At 41.2% G+C, this 26,287-nt stretch overlaps 1 protein-coding gene across 10 annotated transcripts in view; it reads left to right on the top strand.

The window, feature by feature from the left end:
• The window catches only part of LanB1 (laminin subunit beta-1), a 229,242-nt gene extending 206,120 nt beyond the window's left edge, over positions 1-23,122 (top strand). For all 10 annotated transcript variants that reach the window (XM_070094540.1, XM_070094536.1, XM_070094535.1 and 7 more), the window contains 3 exons: positions 6,712-6,909; positions 8,906-9,041; positions 18,897-23,122. In XM_070094540.1, the coding sequence (XP_069950641.1) occupies positions 6,712-6,909; positions 8,906-9,041; positions 18,897-19,045 (483 nt within the window). In that variant the 3' untranslated portion in view covers positions 19,046-23,122. The remainder of the gene's footprint in view (positions 1-6,711; positions 6,910-8,905; positions 9,042-18,896) is intronic.
• Positions 23,123-26,287: the final 3,165 nt, after the last annotated feature.

Genomic DNA, 26,287 nt, shown 5'->3' with positions numbered 1-26,287 from the left:
TCGTCCCTCTACTTCTCAAAAGTCAAAAAAAGGTCCGTTAACACCTCCTACCCATCTTCCACCTCCTCATTTTACCTTCCCTATCTCTGTACCTGGTTCTCCCCCTCTCACTGGCTCTGTTACGAGTGTAGAGGTTCACCCTCCTCCTCATACTGTACCTTCCTCCCCTGTTCCCTCCCAAGTTTCTTCCTCTTCTGCCACCTCCTAGGTTTCTGCCTCTTCTGCCACCTCCCAGGTTTCTGCCTCTTCTGTCCCCTTCCACGCTTCTCCAGTTCCCTCCACCCTTTCGCCCCCCCCCCCCTACCTTGGTAGACTCCAATACAGTTCCAATCTTTACTCATCCTCCCCCTACCATTTCCAATATTGTCTCCCATACGACGTCTCTGAATTCCGAAACACTTGAAGCAATCTCTGAATATATTGCAGAGACCAAACCATCAATGGACACTGATCCACCCTCTGCTCCTCTCTCCTCTGCTCCATCTGCGCAACTCCTTTCTTCACAGCGCACCATTCCTTCACTGCTTGAACGTTTTCCACTGCCTCCGCATGTGGACGTTTCTAACCCCTCTAGTCCGTAGGAACCCTTACCTGCGGATTTCAGGTATCTTTATCATTGCCAATCATGGCCTATTTACAGTGGAATATACGCGGCCTCAGGGGTAATCGGGGTGAGCTTCAGATGTTACTCTCCCAGTTTTCCCCTGTTGGTGTTTGCTTACAGGAACCAAAATTACACTCTGCTGTTATCTCTCCCATCTCAGGCTATAATTTATTGTATTCTTCAGATCCTTTTCCTGATGGAACCTTTAATGAAAGTGCCCTTCTTCTACGCACTGATATTCCGTACCATCAGCTATTTGTTCGTACTTCGCTGCATTACACAGCAGCCCGTATCCACTTGCATAGGTGGTATACGCTCTGTTCTTTATATCTCTCTCCTTCTCGGGCATTATCTATTCCGGATATTGCCTTTCTTGTTTCGTCATTACCGCCACCGATTCTGTTACTTGGTGATTTTAATGCCCACCATTTCCTCTGGGGGGGTCTCACTGTGATTCCCGTGGCATTCAGTTAGAGGCTTTTCTTGCCACCCACCCCCTCCATGTTTTAAATACAGGTACTCACATCCATTTTGATCCTCGGACTCACACTCTCTCTTGCATCGATCTCTCAGTCTGCTCTTCCTCCGCCGCATTAGACTTCACTTGGTCTGTTCTCCCGGACTTACATGACAGCGATCATTTCCCAATCATTCTTACTTCCCCTTCATATTCACCACCTCTTCGCATCCCACGCTGGCAATTTGATCAGGCAAATTGGAACCTTTACTCACACCTAACTGTTTTTAGAGAGGTTCCTTCTTCGTCCTCCATCGATGAGCTTTTACACCTCTTCTCATCCTCCGTTTTAACCGCAGCTTCTCATTCTATACCCCAAACTTCGGGCAGGCATTCTCAGAAATGCGTGCCTTGGTGGTCTCCTGCTTGTGCTCGTGCAGTACGTTTGAAACGCGCTGCATGGGGCAGGTACTGGTACAATAGAACCACAGAGAGACTTCTTGATTTTAAGCAGAAGCGTGCGATCGCTCGCCGTGTCATCCGTGACGCTAAACACACTTGCTGGTGAGATTATGTCTCCACCATCACCTCTGCTTCCTCTATGAGTGCAGTCTGGAAAAAAGTACGAAAACTGAGTGGTAAATATTCTCCTGACCCGGCTCCTGTTCTGCGGGTTGCCGGTGTTGAAATAGCAAACCCACTAGATGTTGCCAATGAAATTGGCAATAATCTGGTCCGTATTTCTCAGGGACTCCATCTATGCCCCTCATTTCTTTCCTCAAAGTCTGCCAGAGAGTTAGCACCCTTGGACTTTTCTTCTCTCAGAGAAGAACAGTATAATGTGCCTTTTACACTTCAAGAACTGGAGGCAACACTCTCAGCTTGCCGATCATCGGCAGCTGGGCCCGACGACATTCATATTCGTATGCTACATTTACATCAGTCCGCCCTTGCAGTCCTATTACGCCTTTACAATCTTATTTGGTCACAAGGAGTTCTTCCACAGCTGTGGAAATCTGCCATTGTTCTCCCTTTCCGCAAACCAGGCACTACGGGACATGAAACCTCCCACTATCGTCCCATTGCTCTTACCAGTGCAGTTTGCAAAGTGATGGAACGCCTAGTAAATAGACGTTTAGTGTGGTATTTAGAGACACACAACAGTCTCTCCACTCGTCAATATGGCTTTTGTAAGGGACGTTCTACCATAGACCCCTTACTACGCTTGGATACGTATGTTCGTAATGCCTTTGCGAATAACCACTCAGTTATTGCCATATTTTTTGACCTTGAGAAGGCATATGACACAACTTGGAGGTATAATATTTTAGCCCAAGCCCACTCCTTAGGCCTTCGAGGCAATCTACCATCCTTCCTTAAGAACTTTTTAACTGACAGGCATTTCCATGTTCGGGTTAATAATGTGCTCTCCCCGGACTTTATCCAAGCTGAAGGTGTCCCCAAGGGATGTGTTCTGAGCACAACACTTTTTCTCCTTGCTATTAATGATTTGGCCTCTAGTCTTCCATCAAATATTTGGTCATCACTCTATGTTGATGACTTCGCTATTGCCTGTGCAGGCGCTGACTGTCACCTTATTACAGTTTCTCTCCAGCATGCAGTCGACCGTGTTTCCAATTGGGCCACCACACGTGGGTTTAAATTTTCCAGCACTAAAACCCACCAAATTACTTTCACTAGACGCTCTGTCATCTCCGATCATCCTTTGTACCTCTATGGCTCCCGTATCCCTGAACGTGATAGTCAAGTTTCTGGGCCTCCTCTTTGATCGTAGGTTATCCTGGAAACCTCACATTACCTCTCTGAAGGCAACTTGTCACAGCCGGCTGAACCTTCTTAAAACCCTTGCTCATCTTTCATGGGGAGCTGATCGTCGAACCCTCCTTCGCCTACATTCCACCCTTATTTTATCGAAACTTGATTATGGTGACCAGATCTATTCAGCGGCATCTCCTGCTACTCTCTCTAGCCTTAACCCCATTCATCACCAAGGATTACTTTTATGCCTTGGTGCTTTTCGCTCTTCCCCTGTCGAGAGCCTCTATGCAGAAGCGAACGTTCCATCCTTATCCGATCGCCGTGATGCCCATTGCCTTCGCTACTATGTACGCTCTCATGATCTCCGCAATCCTTCCATTTATAGAATGGTCACTGATATTAGTAGACATTCTTTATTTGTTCGCCGCCCCTTCTCTCTTCGCCTTCATTCGCTCTTGTCTTCTCTTCAATTACCACCTTTCTATGTTCATGTAGCATCTCACTTTTCCCTACCCCCCTGGGAAGTTCCAGCTGTTCGAGTCTGTTCTTTCTCTCTCCCTTGCTCGAAAGCCCAACTGTCTACGGCCGCTTCCCGCTCTCTTTTTCTTGATCACTTTCACTCTCATTCTCATGCCATTGCTGTGTACACAGATGGCTGTAAGTCTTCTGACGGCGTAGGATTCGCAGCAGTGTTTCTGAACAGCGTCATACGAGGGCATTTACTATCTTCGGCTAGTATTTTTACTGCTGAATTGTATGCCATCCTTGCAGCACTTATCCGTATTGCATCTATGCCTGTGTCATCATTTGAGGTTGTCTCAGACTCCCTTAGTGCTTTACAGGCTATACAGAAATTTGATACACCTCACCCCTTAGTCCTCCGTATCCAACTTTGGCTACGCCGCATCTTTACCAAGCATAAAGATATTGTTTTTTGTTGGGTCCCTGGTCATGTTGACGTACAGGGCAATGAACAGGCAGACACTGCTGCGCGGTCAGCAGTACATGACCTACCAGTTTCATATAGAGGTATTCCATTTACGGACTATTTTGCTGCAATATCTTCCCACCTTCACACCCGTTGGCAACACCGTTGGTCTACTATGCTCGGCAACAAACTTCAATCTATTAAACCAAGTACTGTATAGGTTACTGGCCGTCTTCTTATCACCAGTGTCGAGGTTGGGAGACTACTCTCTCCCGTCTTCGCATTGGCCATACTCGTCTTACTCATGGATATCTCATGGAGAGGCGCCCTGCTCCTCTCTGTGAGAATTGCCAAGCTCCATTATCAGTCAGCCACATTCTGTTGGACTGCCCACTTTACCAACGAGCACGCAGAATTTACCTCCGTCGTCGTCTTCGCTCCGCTGCTCTCTCTTTACCTTCCCTACCCGCTGATGGACCCACCTTTCATCCGGACTCTCTCATTGACTTTTTGACAACAACTGACTGACTTCACAAATTCTGATACCTTCAGCCCTTTCTACTTCAATCTCTTGCTACCCTCTACCCCCGTACTATCCCCTGCCCCGCCGTTTTCTGTAACCTACTGATCATCCCTCCTCCCTTCTGCCATCCAATACCCTCACTTCCTTCCCTACCCTGCAGCGCTGTATAGCCCTTGTGGCTTAACGCTTCTTTTTGATTATAATAATAATAATGTAGCAGTTAAGTTCAGTGTAGCATTAAGAGTGTAGCAATTAAGCGGTGGCTCCTCTTCTCCACCATCCATCTCTGCAAGCATCTCTTCTCCACTATTGACCTCTGCAAGTATCTCTTCTCTAAAGTAAATGATGTATTACTACATACACCAGTTTATTTCTTTACATTATGTTTTCTTTACGAAACTATGTAGTGATCTAATGCAGTTAGCCTTCACAAACACAGTTTTCTCTTATAATAAGAGCATGGGAAGATACTATAGTCATTGGGAGAGTAAATGGTGCATGCTGTCACAGCTGCTGTTGCCGCCATCACTCGCAATCACTCACCATGTTATGGCCTATTTTATTCATTCTAGAGTATATATTGCTGTATAGCCCTAGTGGCTTAGCGCTTCTTTTTGATTATAATAATAATAAGAGTATATATCATGTTTCTATGTTATTAATATTGTTTATTAGGTCAAATTAGATGAATTTTGATAGATAAATAAGCCATAGAGTTGATATTAGCGAAATATTGAAGTACAGTGGACCCCCGCATAACGATTACCTCCGAATGCGACCAATTATGTAAGTGTATTTATGTAAGTGCATTTGTACATGTATGTTTGGGGGTCTGAAATGGACTAATTTACTTCACAATATTTCTTATGGGAACAAATTCGATCAGTACTGGCACCTGAACATACTTCTGGAGTGAAAAAATATCGTTAACCGGGGGTCCACTGTATTTCGTTGTGCCTCCTGAGAGCCAGAACAGATTAATGGCTTTTCAATTAATTTAAATGAGGAAAATTTACTTAGGATATGAACAAGGTCACAGAACAAATTAAGTTCGTAAGCTGAGCTTCCACTGTAAAAGTGTATATTTTCTGGTAGTAGGTGATAAAATAGACTAGTATCTACATATATTTTATGGATTCATGGCATACCTAACTTTTTCTTAATTTATTTGGTCACAAATCTCAAAACAAAAATTTGCTTTTATTTTTTTAACGCGTTGGCCATTTCGCATCAAGGCAGGGTGACCCAGAAATAAAGAAAAAACTTTTATCATTCTACACTTTCACCATCATTCATACATAATCACTGTCTTTGCAGAGGCACTCGCATACGACAGTTTGGATGTCACTCCAAACAGTCAGTATCCCAAACCCCTCCTTTAAAGTGCAGGCATTGTACTTCCCACTTACAGGACTCAAGTCAGGCTAACCAGTTTCCCTGAATCCCTTCACAAAATATTACCCTGCTCACACTCCAACAGCTCCTCAGGTCCCAAAAACCATTCGTCCCCATTCACTCCAATCTAACACGCACACGTTTACTGGAAGTCCAAGCACCTCGCCCACGAAACCTCCCTTACCCCCTCCCTCCAACCTATCCTAGGATGACCTATACCCTGCCTTCCTTTCCCTACAGATTTATACGCTCTCCAAGTCATTCTACTTTGCTCCGTGTATTTATTGAAAAAATCCGCGTGTAAATGGACCCACGAAGTTCAAACCCATGTTCTTCAAGGGTCAACTGTACTTCCTTGAAGGAAGTGATCTGTGTAATATTAGAGATTCTCTAAATTTTCCATGTTTTCTGAAAGGATAAAGCTTTATGCAACAGTAACAATAATTAAACAAAACTTATTGTATTTAGTGGAAGCACTAAACTCATAGAGGTCATATAATTCCTGGGAATGGGACATAATCAAGTTTGATTCAAGGAAGGGGAGAATAGATCCAACTCCTTGGCTCAAGAGCACATCATTGGCATCAAGGAGCCTCCCTTGAGAAAATTAATATATATTTGTACATAGTAAAATAGATGATAAGCATTGAATAATTTGATTTTACAGTAGACCTCCCTCCTGTATCTGCAGGGCAAACATTTCAAAACCTACCATGGATAGTAGCAAGCCCTACTTATGTTGCTTTTCATTTACGTATGTACATATGATAGAGTTTGGTAAATTACGTTAATAAGTCCAGAATTAGTACTTTTTCACTGATGAGAAGCACTTCACAGCTTCTCTTAGGCTTTGAAGAACTGCAATCACTCTTTTTGTGCTCTGTGGCCATTATTAAGCCAAATTAACTGAATCCATGGATACAGGAGTTCTACTGTACATATTTATGATTAAAATTCGACTGATATATGGATGTATAGTAATATGTGGTATAGAAATACAGTAATCAGCATCATGTTTCCCACAGATCGCAAGTGAAACTAGCGTAGCACAGGCCAAAGCAAATTCTTCTTTAAAAGAAGTGCAAGAATTAGAGAGCCGTGTTGAAAAGGTGAAGATACAGTATAAAATCAACCAACGACATCTTGAAGATACTACAAATGCTGTGAGTCAAGCTGCCCTCAAAGCCCAGCGTGCAGCAAACGATGCTAAGCAGCTTGAAGATGTAAGGAGATGTATTATGTTTTATTCTAGCCTTTTCATAAAATAGCACTTTATTCATGGGAAGCGCTGAACCTGCAAAGTTCATGTAGCGCCTGAGAAAGGGGAGGCAATCATGTTTAGTCAGAAGAGGAGAGTAGCTCTAATTCTTTGGATCAAGAGCCTTCACCAGTATCAAGATACAGTATCTCCCAAAAAGGAGCTCTAATCTGTTCTGTTCTCCCTCTACATCACAATGGGATATTCACTTTATTTTTCTACTTCCCTATTTCAGGATATTGTTATTCACTCAGTCCTATGGCTCATTGTACTTCTACAAATATTCAGACAGTCATGAAGTTCGGGTGTGAGGCATGGTATTTGATTGTTGCAGCAAAATGGTGTCATTACATCAATGGTATACAACAGAGGTTGGGGAACTGGAGTAAAATACCCCAATAGGGGTAAAAATGAAAATCTCAGGGGTAATGAAGGCTCAATAAACATATATAGAAAATTGCACAAAAATTTATTATTTAATAAGTGCAAATTATGAGTTATATTTTTTCAAACAAATAATTTTTAGTAAGTAATTTTGCTGTACACAAATTTGATTTGGGGCAATACCCAAGAAAGTTCACTGACCTCTGGTATACAGTATCGAGAAGCTGATGAATAAGACACAATACCCGAGTATCTTAATTATGAAGACATTTTCTCAACCCGTGGCTGTTTCAATTAAATACATCAATTCAGTTGATCAAGGGAAAGGGACTGAACACCTATTAAGGCTGAGGGACCAGCTGCTTCATCTTCTGCTATAATCCCTGTACACTATTATATTTAAAAAGCTACTGTTTGGCAAAACTTCTTTGTCAAAGAGGAGGTAGCTGGAGACAGGGAAGCAGTCATGTTTGAGATCAGTGTGTAATGTGAGTATCATTCAAAGAATAAAGAGCGAAGATTGTTAAATGGTGTAGTAGTATGAAAGATATGATTAAGAGAGAGAGTGAGTGAGAGTCAGTCATTGAGATTGTTAATTAAAAAGCAAAACAGGTAAACCAAAAGTGTGTAAATATGGGGTTGCTAGAAAGAGGTGTACTTGACATCCCAGGAAGGGTTGGAAAAATGTTTAAAGACCTGTTTTAAGTGATTTGATATGCTGTTGAAACATATCAAGGAGATATCTGTGAAGGAATTCAAGGAAACTGATTAGGCAGGTATAAGTTTGAGGTGCAAAATACAGTACATGTGCTTTTAAGAATGGATGAAGATGATGTGGTTCAGTAGATCATTTAAATTGTGATGCCCATGCACTTCTGGCAAGACAGTTATTGAATGACAGTTCTCACAGGGTAGAATTAGATGCATCTCTGTAATATGAGCATGCATGACTGGTTTGTCCAGTAGCTGTGAGAACTATTTCCCTCAACTGAGCAATAAAAGGAACATGGGAAGAAAACCAAGTGTAGTGTGATTAAAAATAAGTTTGTTGGTAATTATCCATGGCCAGTATTGCTGCTAGCACTCTGTACAGATTTATTACCGGGAACTACTCTGAAAAAGGGCAACCCCATGTGACAAATTGGAAGGTCTGCCTTAGTAGGATATGGTTGATATGTTAAAAACTAAAATATTTAGTCATAAAATATACAATAAGTTTGATAGAAATTTAAGGGAAAATGTGGTTGGATGAGGGTATTTTCTGCAAAGCCCAAAGTTTTTGTTTTTTAACATACTGGCCATCTCTCACTGGGGTAGGGTGACCCAAAACAGAACAGGAAACACATTTACAATTTTTTAACTGCTGTCTTGTCAGACATGTGCTGATATCACAGTTCAAATGGCCCTTTGAATTGCAACATCCCTATGCCTCCTTTTAGAATGCAAATGCTGTACTTCTCACCTCCAGGCCTTGAGCCTGGCTAAATGGCATAGCATTTCCAGCATGACAAAACTTAATGTAATCACATAAATAATTCACTGAAATCAAACAAATTGACATTTTCTCCTGTTGACAGCAATATCTGAATGTAGCAGAAATGCTACAGATAAAGGCTGAAGCAGCAGAGCAAGCCAGAATTAGAGCTGAAGAGCTTAAAAAGAGAGCAAATAAACTAGCATCAGAAGCTTTTGCAAAATTAGCTACTCTAAAAGGTAATGTATTTTGTTTTATGCAGATGTATTATATGAATAACAAAACTTCCCATTCAAGTGTAATTTCCTGAATACTGTTCTGTTTTAATACTGTAAAAATTATTAGTGTGTTTCACAGATTTATGAGCTGTATAGTGCTGAGAAAGAACATATACACAGGCACTGTGTGAATACAATATGTGTAATAATCAACAGAATGAATATTTGGATAGGTATTTCCTCTAACTTTTTTTTTTTCGAAAGATTAGCTGAATCAGTTTTACCCTTTCATTGTCTGAGAATTGCTCTGTGTCCAAGAATTAAAAAAAAAAATTACTTCTTTTCTTGTAGATTTAAAGATTTTATTTTTATGAAGGTAATAAAATAAATATTTCCCATCAGTACTTACAGAGATATAGAGGCTTGAAGTTGACACTCAATAAGCTGCTGACGGCAGCATCAGTGACTTCTGCACACTTTGTATTATTTACTTCATTTTTGGTACATTTTTCTTTTTTTCTAATATTTTATTTTCTCCAGTAACTTTTGTGGATTGTGAGACCAATATCATGCATAATGTATATATATCCACTCATTGTATTCAACACAATAACTGGTATATTGTTTACAAAACTTACACAAAAACTGGTAAAAATGTTCCATAATACTTTTGTTCTATTATATACAGTGTATATACATACATACAGTCATTGGACATGTTCCTAGAACTGTTGCAGTCTGTGGAACTTTTTTGAAACATGGTGTCATACACTCCTCTGCATTTTTGTGGGCATCTTTTTTTGTATGTGCACAGACAAAACATCTCTTTTGAGCTTATTTCTTCTTAGTTGGAGGAATTTGTATTAGGAAATGATCACCATGCTGCCTCAAACAAGAGGGTATTTGCTGATCAGTTTGTGAGCAGTTTTGTATTGTAGGTGTTGCGACCTGGTACTTGAATATTAGTTGCCTGATGACAAACCAGATTCACCATACTGTGGTCTGTTGCCAGTTTTCATTTTGTACATACTATATATACATTTAGTATGACAGTGTCCACAAGATGGAAGAAGGGTTTCATGTACTACTTATAACTCTTGTGAACATAATTGGCAAACCCAGTTTGTATGTCACATTTGTTCACCAAATGCACATTGAGTGTGTAGTCAAGCACAGTTGCATGTTTCAGAATAGGTTTATGGGTCAGTATCCATCTTGCCACTGTCCTTCATTTTGTTATGGTGAATAATTGTCAACAATGTGATGTCTCATTTGTCATGCCACCTTTATGCCATAATGTCATTGACAGCAAATGCCTGCACCTCACCACTACAAGTGCCTGCATTGAACCTGGGTATATGCTTACGATTTGAACGCACTGTACCACACACGTCTATTATATTCACTTGGAAGAAATCACTGAGTAATATAATGTATGCCCTTTATCAAAATATGATTCCATCATTATTCTCACCACATCACCTGACATACCCAATAACTTATTGGTATCTTTCAGTGTTTTACTTCCCATGTACACAGTTATATCCAGTACAAGACCACTGTCATAGTCACCAGTCATAGTATACTACTTGAATGACAGTATGCCTTTGAACAAAATCAAAGACTCGTCAATAACAAGATAATGGAACAGATAAAAATACATACTGAACTTCTGTTTCAGATTCATAAAAACACTCGTCTTGTATAAGTATAGCCTGTTGTTCTGTCAGAGAAGTGTAGAATACATAACAGTAGGAGAAATCTATTGACTGAGATTATTATAATAAAAAGGAAGCGCTAAACCACAAGGGCTATACAGCGCTGCAGGGCAGGAAGGAAGCGAGGGTATCAGGTGGAAAAAGGGAGAGGGATAATTAGTAGGTTATGGAGAACAGCAGGGCAGTGGATAGTACAGGGGTAGAGGGTAGCAAGAGATTGAGGTAGAAAGGGCTGAGGGGAGTGCGAAAGGTATTGTCATCAGAGTTTGTGGAGTAAGTCAGTTGTTGTCAAGAAGTCAATGAGAGAGTCAGGATTAGAGGAGGGTCCATCAGCAAGAAGGGAAGGTAAAGAGAGTAGTAGAGTGGAGACGACGTTGGAGGTAAATTCTGCGTGCTCGTTGATAGAGAGGGCAGTCTAACAGAATGTAGCTAACCGATACTGGAACCTGACACGTCTCACAGAGAGGAACAGGGTGCCTCTCTATGAGATACCCATGAGTAAGACGAGTGTGGCCAATGCAAAGACGGGAGAGAGTAGTCTCCCAACCTTGACACTGATGACAAGAAGACAGCCAGTAACCTATACTTGGTTTAATAGAATGAAGTTTGTTACTGAGTAGATTAGACCAACATTGTTGCCAACGGGTGTGAAGGTGGGTAGCTATTACAGCAAAATAGTCCGAAAATGGAACACCTCTATATGAAACTGGTAGGTCATGTACTGCTGACCGTGCAGCAGTGTCTGCCTGTTCATTGCCCTGTACGTCAACATGACCAGGGACCCAACAAAAAAACCAATACTATCTTTATGCTTGGTAGAGATACAGTGTAGCCAAAGTTGGATACAAAGGACTAGGGGGTGAGATGTATCAAATTTTCGTATAGCCTGTAGAGCACTAAGGGAGTCTGAGACAACCACAAGTGATGACACAGGCATAGATGCAATACAGACAAGTGCTGCAAGAATGGCATACAATTCAGCTGTAAAAATGCTAGCTGAGGATAGTAAATGTCCTCGCACGACACTGTCCAGAAACACTGCTGCGAATCCGATGCCATGAGAAGACTTAGAGCCATCTGTGTACACTGCGATGGCATGAGAATGAGAGTGGAAGTGGTCAAGAAAAAGAGAGTGGGAAGCTACCAGAGGCAGTTGGGCTTTCGCACAAGGGAGTGAGAAATAACAGACTCGAACAGCTGGAACTTCCCAAGGGGGCAGGGAAAAGTGAGATGCTACATGAACATAGAACAGTGGTAACTGAAGGGAAGACAAGAGCGAATGTGGTCGAAGAGAAAAATGATGGAGCAAACAGGGGCGACGAACAAATAAAGAATGTCTACTAACATCAGTGACTATTCTATATATGGAAGGATTGCGGAGATCATGAGAGCGAACATAGCGAAGGCAATGGGCATCACAGCGATCGGACAAGGATGGAATATTCGCTTCTACATAGAGGCTCTCAACAGGGGAAGAGCAAAAAGCACCAAGGCACAAACGTAATCCCAGGTGATGGATGGGATTAAGGCTCAAGAGTAGGAGGAGAGGCCGCTGAATAGATCTGATCACCATAATTGAGTTTCGACAAAATGAGGGCTGAATGTAGGCGAAGAAGAGTTCGGCGATCAGCTCCCCATGAAAGATGAGCAAGGGTTTTAAGAAGGTTCAGCCGATTGTGACAAGTTGCCTTCAGAGAGGTAATGTGAGGTTTCCAGGATAACCTGCGGTCAAAGAGAAGGCCTAGAAACCTGACTGTATAACGTTCAGGGATACGTGAGCCATAGAGGTACAAAGGATGATCGGAGATGACAGAGCGTCTAGTGAAAGTAATTTGGCGAGTTTTGGTACTGGAAATTTTAAACCCATGTGTGGTGGCCCAATTGGAAACACGGTTTACCGCATGCTAGATAGAAACTGTAATAAGGTGACAGTCAGCACCTGCACAAGCTATAGCGAAGTCATCAACATAGTGACCAAGTATTGGATGGAAGACTAGAGGCCAAATCATTTATAGCAAGGAGAAAAAGTGTTGTGCTCAGAACACATCCCTGGGGGACACCCTCAGCTTAAGTCAGGGGAGAGCACATTAACCCGAACACGGAAATGTCTCGGTTAAAAAGTTTTTAAGGAAGGATGGTAGATTGCCTTGAAGGCCTAAGGAGTGGGGTTGGGCCAAAATATTATACCTCCAAGTTGTATCATATGCCTTCTCAAGGTCAAAAAATATAGCAATAACTGAGTAGTTATTCACAAAGGCATTACAAACATACGTATCCAAGCGTAGTAAGGGGTCTATGGTAAAATGGCCGTTATGAAAGCCATTTTGACTAGTGGAGAGACTTGTGCATCTCTAAATACCACATTAAACGTCGATTTACCAGGCGTTCCATCACATTGCAAACTGCACTGGTAATAGTAATGGGACGATAGTGGGAGGTATCATGTCCCGTAGTACCCCGTTTGCGGAAAGGGAGAACAATGGCAGATTTCCACAGCTGGGGGAGAACTCCTTGTGACCAAATAAGATTGAAGAGGTGTAAGAGGACTACAAGGGCTGATTGATGTAAATGTTGTAACATCCGAATATGAATGTCATCAGGCCCAGCTGCCAATGATCGGCAAGCTGAGAGTGTTGCCTCCAGTTCCTGAAGTGTAAAAGGTACATTATACGGTTCTTCAATGAGAGAAGAAAAGTCCAAGGGTGCTAACTCTCTGGCAGACTTTGAGGAAAGAAATGAGGGGCATAGATGGAGCCCCTGGGAAATACGGACCAGATGATTGCCAATTTCAATGGCAACGTCAAGAGGGTTTGCTACATCAACACCGGCAACCTGCAGAACAGGAGCCAGGTCAGGAGAGTATTTACCACTCGGTTTCCATACTTTTTTTCCAGACTGCACTCATAGAAGAAGCCGAGGTGATGGTGGAAACATAATCTTGCCAGCAAGTGGGTTTAGCATCATGGATGACACGGCGAGCAACCGCTCGCTTCTGCTTAAAATCAAGAAGTCTCTCTGTGGTTCTATTGTACTGATACCTGCCCCACGCAGCGCGTTTCAAACGTATTGCCCGAGCACAAGCAGGAGACCATGGCACACACTTCTGAGAATGCCTGCCTGAGGTTTGGGGGATAGAATGAGAAGCTGCACTTAAAACTGATGTCGAGAAGAGGTGTAAAAGCTCATCAATGGAGGATGAAGAAGGAACCTCACTAAAAGCAGTAAGTTGCGAATAAAGGTCCCAATTTGCTCGATCAAATTGCCAGTGAGGGCTACGAAGAGGTGGTGAATATGAAGGAGAAGTAAGAATGATTGGAAAGTGATCACTGTCATGCAAGTCCGGTAGAACAGACCAGGCGAAGTCTAGTGCAGTGGAGGAAGAGCAGACCAAGAGATTGATGCAAGAGAGAGCATGAGTATGAGGATCAAAATGGGTGGGAGTACCCGTATTTAAAACATGGAGGGGGTAAGAAGTGAGAAAAGCCTCCAACTGAATGCCACACGAGTCACAATGAGACCCCCCCCCCTCCCCCGAAGAAATGGTGGGCATTAAAATCGCAAAGTAACAGAAGTGGTGGTGGTAAGGATGAAACAAGAAAGGCAAAATCTGGGATAGATAATGCCCGAGGAGAGAGATACAAAGAACATATTGTAAACCACTTATTCAAGTGGATATGGGCTGCAGTGTACTGCAGCGAGGTATGAAAAAGAACAAATAGTTGACGGTACGGAATATCATTGCGTAGAAGAAGGGCACTTTCATTAAAGGTCCCATCTGAAAAAAGGATCCGAAGAATACAATGAATTATAGCCTGAGATGGGTTAGAAAACAGCTGAGTGTAATTTTGGTTCTTGTAAGCAAACACCAACAGGGGAAAATCGGGAAAGCAACATCTGAAGGTTACCCCGATTACCCAAGGTCGCGGATATTCCACTGTAAATAGGCCATGATTGGCAACGAGGAAAATACAAGGAATCCGCAGGTAAGGGCACCTACGGACTAGAGGGGTTAGAAAAGTCTACGTGTGGTGGCATCGGAAAACGTTCAAGCAGCGAAGGAACGAAGCGTTGCAAAGAATGGAGTTGTGGAGATGGAGGAGAGGGAAGTGAAGGAACAGGAGGTGGATCAGTGTCCATTGAAGGTTTAATCCCTGCAATTTATTATGAAATAGCTTCAAGTGTTTCTGAATTCAAAGACGTTGTATGGGAGACAATATTGGAGATAGAAGGAGGAGGGCGAGTAAAGATTAGGACAGTAATGGACTGTACTAAAGTACGAGAGGACAAAAGCGTGTTGCGAACTGGAGAAGTGTGGGAGGGGAGAGAAGAGGCAGAAACCTGGGAGGCAGCAGAAGAGGAAGAGACTCGGGAGGGGACAGGGGAGGAAGGCACAGAACGAGGAGGGTGAACCTCCACACTTGTAATAGAGCCAGTGAGAGGGGAAGAACCAGGTACAGAGAGTGGAAAGGTAAAATGTGGAGGTAGGAAAGGAGGGGGAGGGGCAAAGAAGATTTGAGCAAAGGGGATTTTTTTGGACTTCTGAGAAGTTGAGGGGTGATTGGTAGAAGGTGTCATACGAGGTCTTGTCGATACCGGGGCTTGTGAGGGAGAACTCGAAGATGTCAGAACAGACTGAGGTGTTGAAGTAGGGACGTCTGAGCCCAGGACAGCAAAAGAATTAGATACAGGAATGACTATGGGAGGGGTAACCACAGAGGAGGCTGCAGAAGATGGGACCCCAGAAGTGGGGGGGGGGGGACATTTTGAAACACGAGAATAAGAAACACTGGGTAGTCTCCCGTGGAGGTGGAGATGAGAAACTGCCATAGCATAAGGGAGACCATCTGCCTCTTTGAGGCAATGGATTTCACGCTCATTTAAGTAGACCTGGCAACGGTGAGAGTACGAAGGGTGAGCCTAATGACAATTAAGGCAAGAGGGAGGTCGACTGCAAGACGTATTAGAATGGTCATCGACACCATAGACTGGGCATTTGTCTATAGATCTGCAATATTTCGCTGGGTGACCAAAGCGCCAGCAATTTCTACACTGTTGCGGTGTAGGGATCACCTTTCGAATTTGTAATCAATGTCCTGCTACATAAACAGAGGACGAAAGTTCACAGCTGTCAAAAGTTAATCGAGCCACATTGCAAGGGTATTGTCTCTGCCCGCGGGCAGGAAGGACATAAGTGTGTACCTTGAGAATTGGGAGATCTTGGAGTTCCAGCTGTTCAAGAATGTCATTGCCACATGTCTGAAAATTCTGTTGAACTATGGTATGGGGCAGAATGACAGTACCACTACAAGAATTGAGGCAATGATATTTTTCGATAGTGACAGGAATAGTATCGATATGTGAAAGAGGAAAAAGAACATGAGCTTGGGTAGCACTCTGGACAGTGATGATGCACGTACTGCTCTTCAGAGCATGAAAGGAAATATCTCTACCAACATGGTGGAGGAGCGCCTTGCCAATACTATGGTCGGAAAGATAGGCAATAAAGGAAGTCGGTCATGAAGAATTTAGTCCATTGTGCATTCCGAAACTGAGCATGGAAAGGGAGTACTTGACGTGTTGATCTTTTTTGAGAAGAACGAGGTGGTGGTGAAGTATCATCATCAGGCAATTGCCGTTGGCATTTAGGAGTGGGACAGAGTTGGTCCAACATGAAACGGGCTGGCGATTCAAAAATTGCTGCACCGTAGAGGGAGAGGCCGGAAGCATAGTCAAAGGAGAGCGGAGGTCAGACAAATCGAAGGAGTGAGTCGAAACCCTTGTACCTGAAGCGGGTGAGGAAACAGCGCCAGCAAGAGGTATATGGGCATCAGGAGTGTCTGAAGAGTGGTCGAAAAATGAGGCAGGGTCAGAATGGGGTGCGGTATCAAGAAGGGGTCCGGGGGTAGTAGGTTCATGGATTGGGTTCTCCATGGTTAGGTTACTTCTTTTCTTTTTAAGAAAAAAAAAAGGGGGGGAGGGGAGTGGGGAGGAATAATTCCTAGGAGGAATGAAAGGGTCGGAAATCTCCCTCCGCGACCAAGCGGATCTCAGCACCGCAAGTAGCCCAGATGCAGCATGGAACCCGTGCCATACCCTACCCTTCATGCCAGTAAACCAGCAGTCCGGGATAGCAACCTCACATCTGCCGAGCTACCTCAGTGGACAAAAGAGAGGGTGGCCGGATATCTGCCACAAAGCATACCTCCTTCGGCCACCACCCCCAGAATCCGAAAGGCGGCTTCCAGAGATACACCCATCGCCCGAAAGACACCCAAAGCCACCCTCCGGGATACCGGAGAAGGATCGGGACATCCCCAGGCGATCCAGATTCCATGGCAAACTACGCCACCGCCAAGAACCTCAACGGAATGGGATGGACCCTGGTACCCTTTCCCCTACCTAGGAACTAATGTGCCTGTGGGAAAATCCCGAAGGCCAAAAGGGAGGGGTGGGGAGGAGGAGGAAAGGAAAGAGGATGGGATAGGGAAGGGGGGATTGGGGGGTAATTAGGTTCAGTCTGAGGAAGGAGACCAACAGGTCTAATTCCTCAGACCAAGAGCCTCTTCACCACGACAAGGAGACCCCCTTGAAGAGGTTGACAGATAATATTACTGAAGGCTAAGGTAGAAATAAGGTCTGTGACCAGTATGATGTGATACTATACTTAGTCACATGTGGCATAGGCATTATTGTAACAGAAAACAAATACGTACATCTCAGCCACAGTTCTCTCTTTCCACCAGTGTAGTCATAACTGTGGTGAAACCATTGTATTTTCCGTGGTATAATCAAAGTACCTGTTACATTCCCTGACAATAATTTCCATCAGGGGATTGTTTAATTTTATTTTAATCATGGGGGAGTATAATCCATAGGATTATACAGTGCATGGGGTGGGTGGAAGGTATTCAGACTCAGTTCAGGGAAACGAAGCACAGATCCAATTCCCTTGATCAAGAGCCCCTCACCAGCGTCAAGGAACCTCCCTTGAGGGGATCAAGGGATTAGTCAAAAAAAAGAGTTCAGAGAATTCCATTTAACTTGCAGTGTTCCCAAGGGTACAATTTGGCAGGATTCCACTGATTATCATCAAATTGATGGGGATTGGGCACAAAATTTGCTGCCAGTCCCAGATGTGCTTTGTTGGTGGGTACTGGATGTTAGTAGCTGGTTGTTCAGGTTTTATTGTGCGGCTGGTTGAGGATGCCCTGGGTTGTGGATGTGCTGAGTCAATGACATGGCTCCCACCCTGGGCTGTTGCTGGTGCTGCACACCATATGGCACCACCACCACCTTATGCATGCGGTCTGTTATCCATCCCAGTTGTAGCCACATCATCACTTTCACTATTCCTGGTGTAGGGCCACAGGATGTACTCCATCCCCTTGGAATTGCATGTGGCATACTACCAGACTGCATGCGGCATCATACAAACTGACACTTCACTGGTGAATATTCTTCCTCTCTGTCAAGAACAATAAAATGAAAGTCCATGTCAGTGTCATCATTACTCACATCTAAGGCCTGGCCATGGAAAAATATTAGCTTATGGCGAGGTACAACTGAACGTGACCCAGATGGACCAGCACCAGAGGTGGAAGGTTGAGGGTCGTCATGGTTTTCGGCACTATTTTCGACATCTTGAGTGTTGCTTTCAGTCAGATTGTTCAAAACTATAGAATTCCTCTTCAGTTCCACTTCCATCCATATTAGAACTGTCACTTGGGAAGAGGAGATTCCCAGTTCGATGGGGAGTGAGGCTTTTGCTACTGCAAGGCATGGTGAACAAAATGTAATGAGGTAGCGTTCCCACAATGCAATGTGGGCGCCCTGATATTTTTTTTTTTTTGTTTTGTTTACTGCGTACACTGACCACAGACCCAATCTCTCATGTGTAGGCCTATGAGCTTTCTTGCGCTAAATTTGAAGCCGCTAGAATTTTGGCGTAGTGCTATGGCATGGACAATGATTGGGTTAAACCCATATAGTTGGATTTTTTTTTTTTTTCAACAAGTCGGCCGTCTCCCACCGAGGCAGGGTGACCCCAAAAAGAAAATACTTTCATCATCATTCAACACTTGAATATATTTATCATATACAGTATTTTACAATAATTTAATATAGATAGTTTTCAGTAATGGCAATTATTTTCTTACAGAAATGGAAGGAATCTTCCAGAACAACGAAAATATACTCGAAAACTATGAAGAACAAATTCGGCTAATGGAAATAAGCATGGTAGAATATCACGAATACATATCAGAGAGGACAGAATTCTATGCCACATGCGATTCTGGAACTCGCTGATGTTCCTTCCTCCAGATATAGCTCGAGATAGCAGATGTGAGCTTAGGACAAAATATTTCAAATTTACAACAATTAGTTCATTATTAACTAAATTTCATAAGGTTTAGTATAGAAAAATTACAAATTACTAACTTCATTTTTACAATACATGAAACAGCTATTGTAAATAAAATAATATACAAATATAAAGCAGCCATACCATAACATTCAAGTAATTTATAGGGTGACCAGTTTTGAGTGATACCAAAATATAAATGATTACTTTTAAATCCATTCTCATCATAGACAACTAAGCTCTGGTAAAAAAGATATATTAGTTGCACACTCTTAGACACTTGTTAATGTAATTTATTTGTTATATACTATATTTGTGGCTTTTAACTGAATTCCATTTATTTAAATCTAGAATTTTATCACTTAATTCTTGTAATTCTGATATTACAATTCTTAATGAAGACTTTCGTCAGATAAACCATGAGTGTACATTATGGTGATATTTTACATAAATGGAGACTTAAACTGTGGTCCGTGCGCTGGGCTTCCTGTATGCATGGACTACAGTGCAAGTCCCCATTTGTTTTTCTTTTATGTTCATATATGCATGTGTGCATATACTTGGAAGAAGGCTTCATACATAGTTTTAAGAGCAGGTACAGTAGGACCCACAAGGCTAAGAGGGAGTGTATCTGACGAGTGGCAAGTTAAGAGGCAGGGCCAGGATTTGAGAATAAACCCCTACACTGTACTGTTCCTTCCACAAAAAATGGGTAAGGCTTACATGGTACAGTACCAGTGACTTAGAAATTTAATACAAAAATTGTATCAGTTTTAATATCAAATTTAACACAAACCCCTAAAAGGGATATATCAGTTTTAAATATGCTAAAAAGAAACAAGCAGTTTTACCATCACAGAAATGCTTAGAGATGGTTTTGTAGCTCTGCTGAACCGCAGACAGCTATGAATCATATGTTTGATTAGCCAACACTTGTGCCACATTTCACTGTGCAATTTTCTCATTTATGATACTGACACTGAAGAATTTATCTGACCTTAAACAACTTGTTCCACTTGCTTGTTGACAGAAGTGTTTTGAAATGGCTATGTGACCACAGTGGTAGATGCTTTCTGCCATACATTGACATGTTGAACTGTATGTTGTTAATGTTATTATTTTATAGTTTTAACCTCCCAAGTGTAAATAGACTATCTTTCACACAAAGAAAAATTTGATATACTCTACAAGTGACACTGCTGGGAAAAACTTCATTGATCTTTCTGAATACCTGATAATAATTGAGGGTCTGGTCATTCATCTGCACACTGCCATAACTTACTGTAATGAGAAATATGGGAGGAATTATAGAATAAACCCAGTGAAAAGCAGGGATGCTATAGGTATAATCACAGAACATAGTTTCAACATTCCTGGCCAAGACTTCAACCTGCTACCAAAAGGTTTCAGAAATATTACCAGAACATAGACTAGGGTTGTTTTCAAGAGGAAATTGAATCATCTACAGTTGCCTAATCAGCTGGGTTATGAAAAAAAACTGTAGGTCTGTGGGCTGCTCACACCGACAACCTGGTATACCAGAGGGTCAACAGGAGAACCCGGCCTCAGGCTAGGCTGCAAAATCAATCACAGGTATATCTGTTGTGACTTGTGTGCTGCTAGGATCTGTACAAGCTCGGGGTGCCACTTGCATACAGTATTTGTTAAATGTATTGCAGTGTGTGGGGTTGTGCATATTTTATGAGAAACTCCATGCACAATTGACATGACAATCATTTAACCAGAAAGCCATGGCATCAATCTGACCAATATTTGGTAAATGTGTTACAGCATTACACAGTAGTTACAAATAATAAAAGTGGATTATTTCAGTTTTATTTTGCAAGAGTTACATGCAATTAGGATACCACATCCAGGCTCTTTCAGATTATACAAACTTGCCAGTCAGCACTCAGTCCACATTACATTTTCCCAGAAACCCATGGCAGGCATATTTGACCAATTTGTCATCTCTTGTGGAGATTTTTTGTTTTTTTTTAGCTGCCTGCCATTACAAACACTGTTCGATGGCAGCTCTCGACTACATTTTTTTTTTCGTTAAAAAACGCCTTATTTTCATTATTTCTGGCTGAGATTATATTTATATGTAAGCCTGGACAGTCCTTGCTTACTGTAGTAAGAATGATCTTGGATCATTAATTTTAGATTGACAAGAATGTTTACAGTACCTATTTGAGTCTGCAGTGGGAAAAAATTTTATCTCCTGATCCTGCCTTTCAACCTTTGACCAACTTACAAATCATATGTATGCATTTTTTTTTTTTTTTTTTTTAATTCTTGTATGGAATTTGCTCCAACTATCACTGCTCAGCTCATTCCCATTATTTACTATGCTTACATTGAAGAAAGACTGTCCCTCAGACTATTTTTGTATGTGTGTGCAATTTCAAAACATTTTTTGTTCTTGTTACATCAACTGAGATCTTATCCTGTGCCTCAGTATCATGATCATATTCCTTCCTATTCACAATTTTTCCAATGACAAAAACTACAAAAAAAATCTGCACAATTACTCCATATTTCTTGATGCTGGAGAGTGGGGCTCTTGATCCAAGAAATTTGGCCTGATCTCCCCTTCCTTGGATTGAACATGATTTAGCACCCCTCCCATGAATATAATAATTACACCATATCACATGACCTCTTCCGATGGAATAAGATATGAGTCACCTGTCACTGATTATGTCTTTCTTTATTTAAGCTTAACAGGCCATGTAATATGGTAAAATGTTACTGGTTCTTTGTTTGTTAAACTGCGCTTTTCTGTCTTGTATGTTCATGTTTGTGAAATCAGTATTATAAATGCACACACAAGGACCCCCAACTTATATACAACTTCTGTACATGTGCTGTATACTTGTGTGCCCATCGAAATGGGCAAGTTACTTTAAGTAGTACAGTAGCTTTTCAATGTAATGGTACTGAACTAGTGATATGAGCTAGGTGAAGTGGTAGTGTTGGCAAAGATATTAGCAAGTACATATGTGTATGTATATTTACACACACATAGTATATATGAAATTTTGCTAAATAAATGGAAGGATTATATAGTTACTTTTATAAGTTTAATTGTGTGCCAATATAGACTATTCTATTAATAAATGTAACCAAATTTAAAAAATAAGCACTAAATATGCAACTAGACTTTAATTTGTTTTCAACTGCATATTCTTAAGAGACCACTTGCAGGTAAACATTAAAATATTAATGTGCTTTAAACTATATAGGTATTACTCCCTTCAGTGATGTGAAAAGTTTTTTTTTTTTATTTAGGATCTGTTATACTCACGACCAAATAAAATAAAAAGTGCCCTTAAAATTGGTGCACCGTGAACTATTACCATAACCATTAAATAAAACATTTTTAAAATACTTAAGTTTTAAAAATCTAACAGCTTTAATATATTCCTGAAATATCACCTTATACACATCATGCATAATTAAATACATATGAATTTAGCCAGTTTAATTTTTATATACTATTTTCTTTTAACAATCTTTCAGTTACTTTTTTTTTATTCTTATATGTCTTGTGTTTAGTCTGTTAAGGTCTACAGTAGATAAAGTGGTGATAGTTATTTAATTGTAGTCCAAGTCTGTAAATACTCCAGGGTTTGTATATTATTATTTAGACACTGCCATATTCCAAAATGCCATTTCTTCTCTCTCCCCAAGATGTTTATAAAATTGTGCACATTTAGCAATGTCTTTAATAAAATGTAAATGAATTGTGCCATTTTTTTTTTTGTAGATTAAAAATGGTAAGTAACTACGAAGTGCAACACATGAAATATCTCTACTAGTCCCTTACTCTGTACATATGCAAATAATTTTTGTCTATTTCTGTATTAATACAGAATATCGTATACAGTATTTTATATAAATTTTAAAATTTAAACTGAAATTCGGGTGCTATATATGTACAAAGTGCAGAATGTTTCTCAGATGTGCCTCTTTGTGTGTAATGAACTTTCATAATAAATGTTGGGATAGGTACAAACTTTCTTAACTTTATTTAACCTACTGTATTATTCATCATGCTATATTTAAAAAAAAAAGTGAAAAGTGCCAAACCCATGCAAATCATGCAGTGCAGAGGTGGTTAAGCTTTTAGGGAAGAAGTTAATGGAGTTGAGGGTTAGTGTAAAATTATCATAGTTGGTGCAATAGGTTAGTTTCTTAAAAAATCATAAGAGGCAATGTATATCAGAGATGAGACCTGGTGAGAAACGCAGTCAAGAGTGCATGCATCGAGGTGCCAAAGATGTCAAAACTTAAAATTCTGCATTTTCTGATAGATAGGACAACCTATTAGTTTATTATTATTATAATAAAAAAAAAGCGCTAAGCCACACAACCTATTAGTATATAGTGGATTGTTAATGTTAGTTACTTGGCAATTCTCGCAAACAGGCACTGGGCATCTTTTCATGTGGTAACCGTGCTAGTGTCTTATGTAGGCGATACATAAATGTGTGAGAGCAGTTTCTCACGCTCAACAGCAATGGGAAGATGGCCAAAAGTCTAACAGTGGTTCGATGGAAAACAATTTGTCTTTTAATTGAAACCAATACTGTTACAATTGGTTGCAGTCTTTGGGACAATACTGGAAAATAGTCTGAAGAGGGACTCCTGTGGGGAATTGACTGATTATGAATAACAGACTGAGTGGCTTAGTCTGCATACTATCCTGAATGTCTGTCCAGAGACCTAACAAAAACCTACTACATTGTGCTTGTTAGAAATTCAACATAACTGTTGTATGTAAGGTTAGATAGGATATGGGAAGCTACATTTCTGGGTAACTTTAATGCACCCTGAGTCTGCATTCATATCCACCTCATTCATTGCTGTTTCAATGTGTATGACAGTAGAGTATTGCACATAACTTGTGAAATATCTACAACTTACTGAAGCCAAGGTAAATGCCCTGATTACATTATGTAACAACAGCCATCTATTCTACTCCAACTGAGGAGTTAGAGCGATTGGTGTACACCATCATAGTATGAGAATGTGACTGAAGATGTTCAAAGAACTGAGACACAATTTTTTTAGCAGATATGTTGGTCTTTGGGCATGGAAGGAAGAAAGAGGAGCAAATGTGAACTGCTGGACCTTCCCAAGGGAAGGTAGGAAAACAAAAAGTATGATATGGAGAGAATCTAAAGTGAGTAAAGAGATTAAAGGGCAGTAATAGACAGGGTCAAAAATTAAATTAATTAATCCTATTAACTTTTATTATTCTGTACATATGAGGACTGTGAAGGGCTTGCAAAAGAATAAAATAACAGCAATGAGTATCGTGTCAAGCCTACAAAGGAATGTTTGCTTCTGTATACAAGCTTTCTACCAGGAAAGGTCTAAGGGTTCCTAGACAAGCACAATCCCTGATGATGAATGGCACTGAATTTAATAGGTGGGGAGCCTGAGGAATATACTGCACTTCATCCCTGAAGTCTACCTTGGACAGAATTAGAGCTCTACAAAGTCAGAAGGGTTTGTTTATCAGTTCCCCTAAGTAAAAGGCAGTTTTAAGTATGTTCAGCCAAGTAAAACAAGTGGTTGTTAGGGAGAATTGGGATTGCCATGGAATTCAACAATCCAAGATAGGGCCTAGAGATTTAACCATAGGGAAGGCATATAGGTTTATTCAAACAGGCAGTTATCATGTTTGTTTTAGCCACAATGAGCTTTAAACTACGTGACGTAGCCCAGTTGGCCATGTGATCTAGAATGCTGAAGTATGTCAACAGTTTGGGTTTGCATGAACAATGGCTAAATCATCTATACGAGAATGACCAGATACATTTGGGAAGAACTAAGTTTAATCCACCAACAGCTATCAGGAAGAAGGTAGTACTGAGGACATTACTCTGCAGCTTGTCTTCTACTTTCACAAAACCAGGAAAAAGAGCCATTATTTACTGGAACACTTAAGTGCCTCTTTGAGAGGAAGAGGTAATCAGTCTCAGGCTTAAGGAAAGGGCTTGGGACAAAATGCCAGGTAGTGTCACAAATTTTTTCTAAACTATACATGACAGCAATAATCAAACTTTTGTCAGTGCAGATGAACTGAATGTATCAAATTGCAGTATGGGAGGTAAATGGAGGAGTGACCCTTTCTAAAACCAAACTAATGAAGGGAAAGTAAGTTTTGGATTTCTAAGTACCATACAATGTTTATTGGCCAAGTGTTTTAACAGTTTACAAATAGTTCTGATAAAAGCAATGAGTATAATGAGGTTCCTGGGTTATGAAAATGGAAGACTACTGCAGTTTTTCCACTGTAAGAGAAAGGCAAGTGCTGTAGGATGCAAGTCTTGCAACATATGAATGTGTACAGTAATCATAATGCACACATGCATAAATAAATCACACAGAAAATGAGAATACTGCCTCCCAGCATACATAAGGGGGATTACAAATAGACCCCTGGCTGTCTTGAAGAAGGCATTGGACAGGCACCTAAAGTCAGTACCTGACCAACTGGGCTGTGGTTCGTATGTCAATTTACATGCAGCCAACAGTAACAGCCTGGTTGATCATGCTCTGATCCCCGAAACCCTCTCCAGGTACACTCGCCATACCCTATTGTTTTATTGTATTTCTTTCTTTCAACAAACCGGCTGTATACCACCAGGGATGGGGTGGCCCAAAACGAAAAACGAAAGTTTCTCCTTTTAAATTTAATAACATATGCAGGAGAAGGGGTTACTAGCCCCTTGCTCCCAGCATTTTAGTCACCTCTTACAACACGCATGGTTCACGGGGGAAGAATTCTGCTGAAATACGCACGTGTTCCTCATCTTAATTAGTATTTTGTAGGATTACCCTTCATTATGCACTCCTAGTTTCCTAGGCACTAATAAGGCGGCTAACTTATGGAGGAGAGAAAAGTCAATACTCTCCTACACCTGCTTAATGGCTCTTGAAATTTTGGGGTTAGAAGATACAGCATGTTTATGCCAAAAAAGCTTATGGCTCGATAAGTTTCCAATCACTCTCTACAAGATTTAACCCTTTCAGGGTTGGTGCCGTACTAGTACGGCTTACACGCCAGGGTTGGTGCCGTACTAGTATGCATAAATTCTAGCGCCTTCAAATGTAGCGAGAGAAAGCTGATATGCCTACATATGAAAGAATGGGTCTATGTGATCAGTGTG

This window comes from Cherax quadricarinatus, chromosome 46, assembly GCF_038502225.1.
Source record: "Cherax quadricarinatus isolate ZL_2023a chromosome 46, ASM3850222v1, whole genome shotgun sequence".
Lineage (NCBI taxonomy): Eukaryota > Metazoa > Arthropoda > Malacostraca > Decapoda > Parastacidae > Cherax > Cherax quadricarinatus.
The sequence above is the reverse complement of the archived record's forward strand: the minus strand, read 5'-3'. Positions and strand labels throughout refer to the sequence as shown.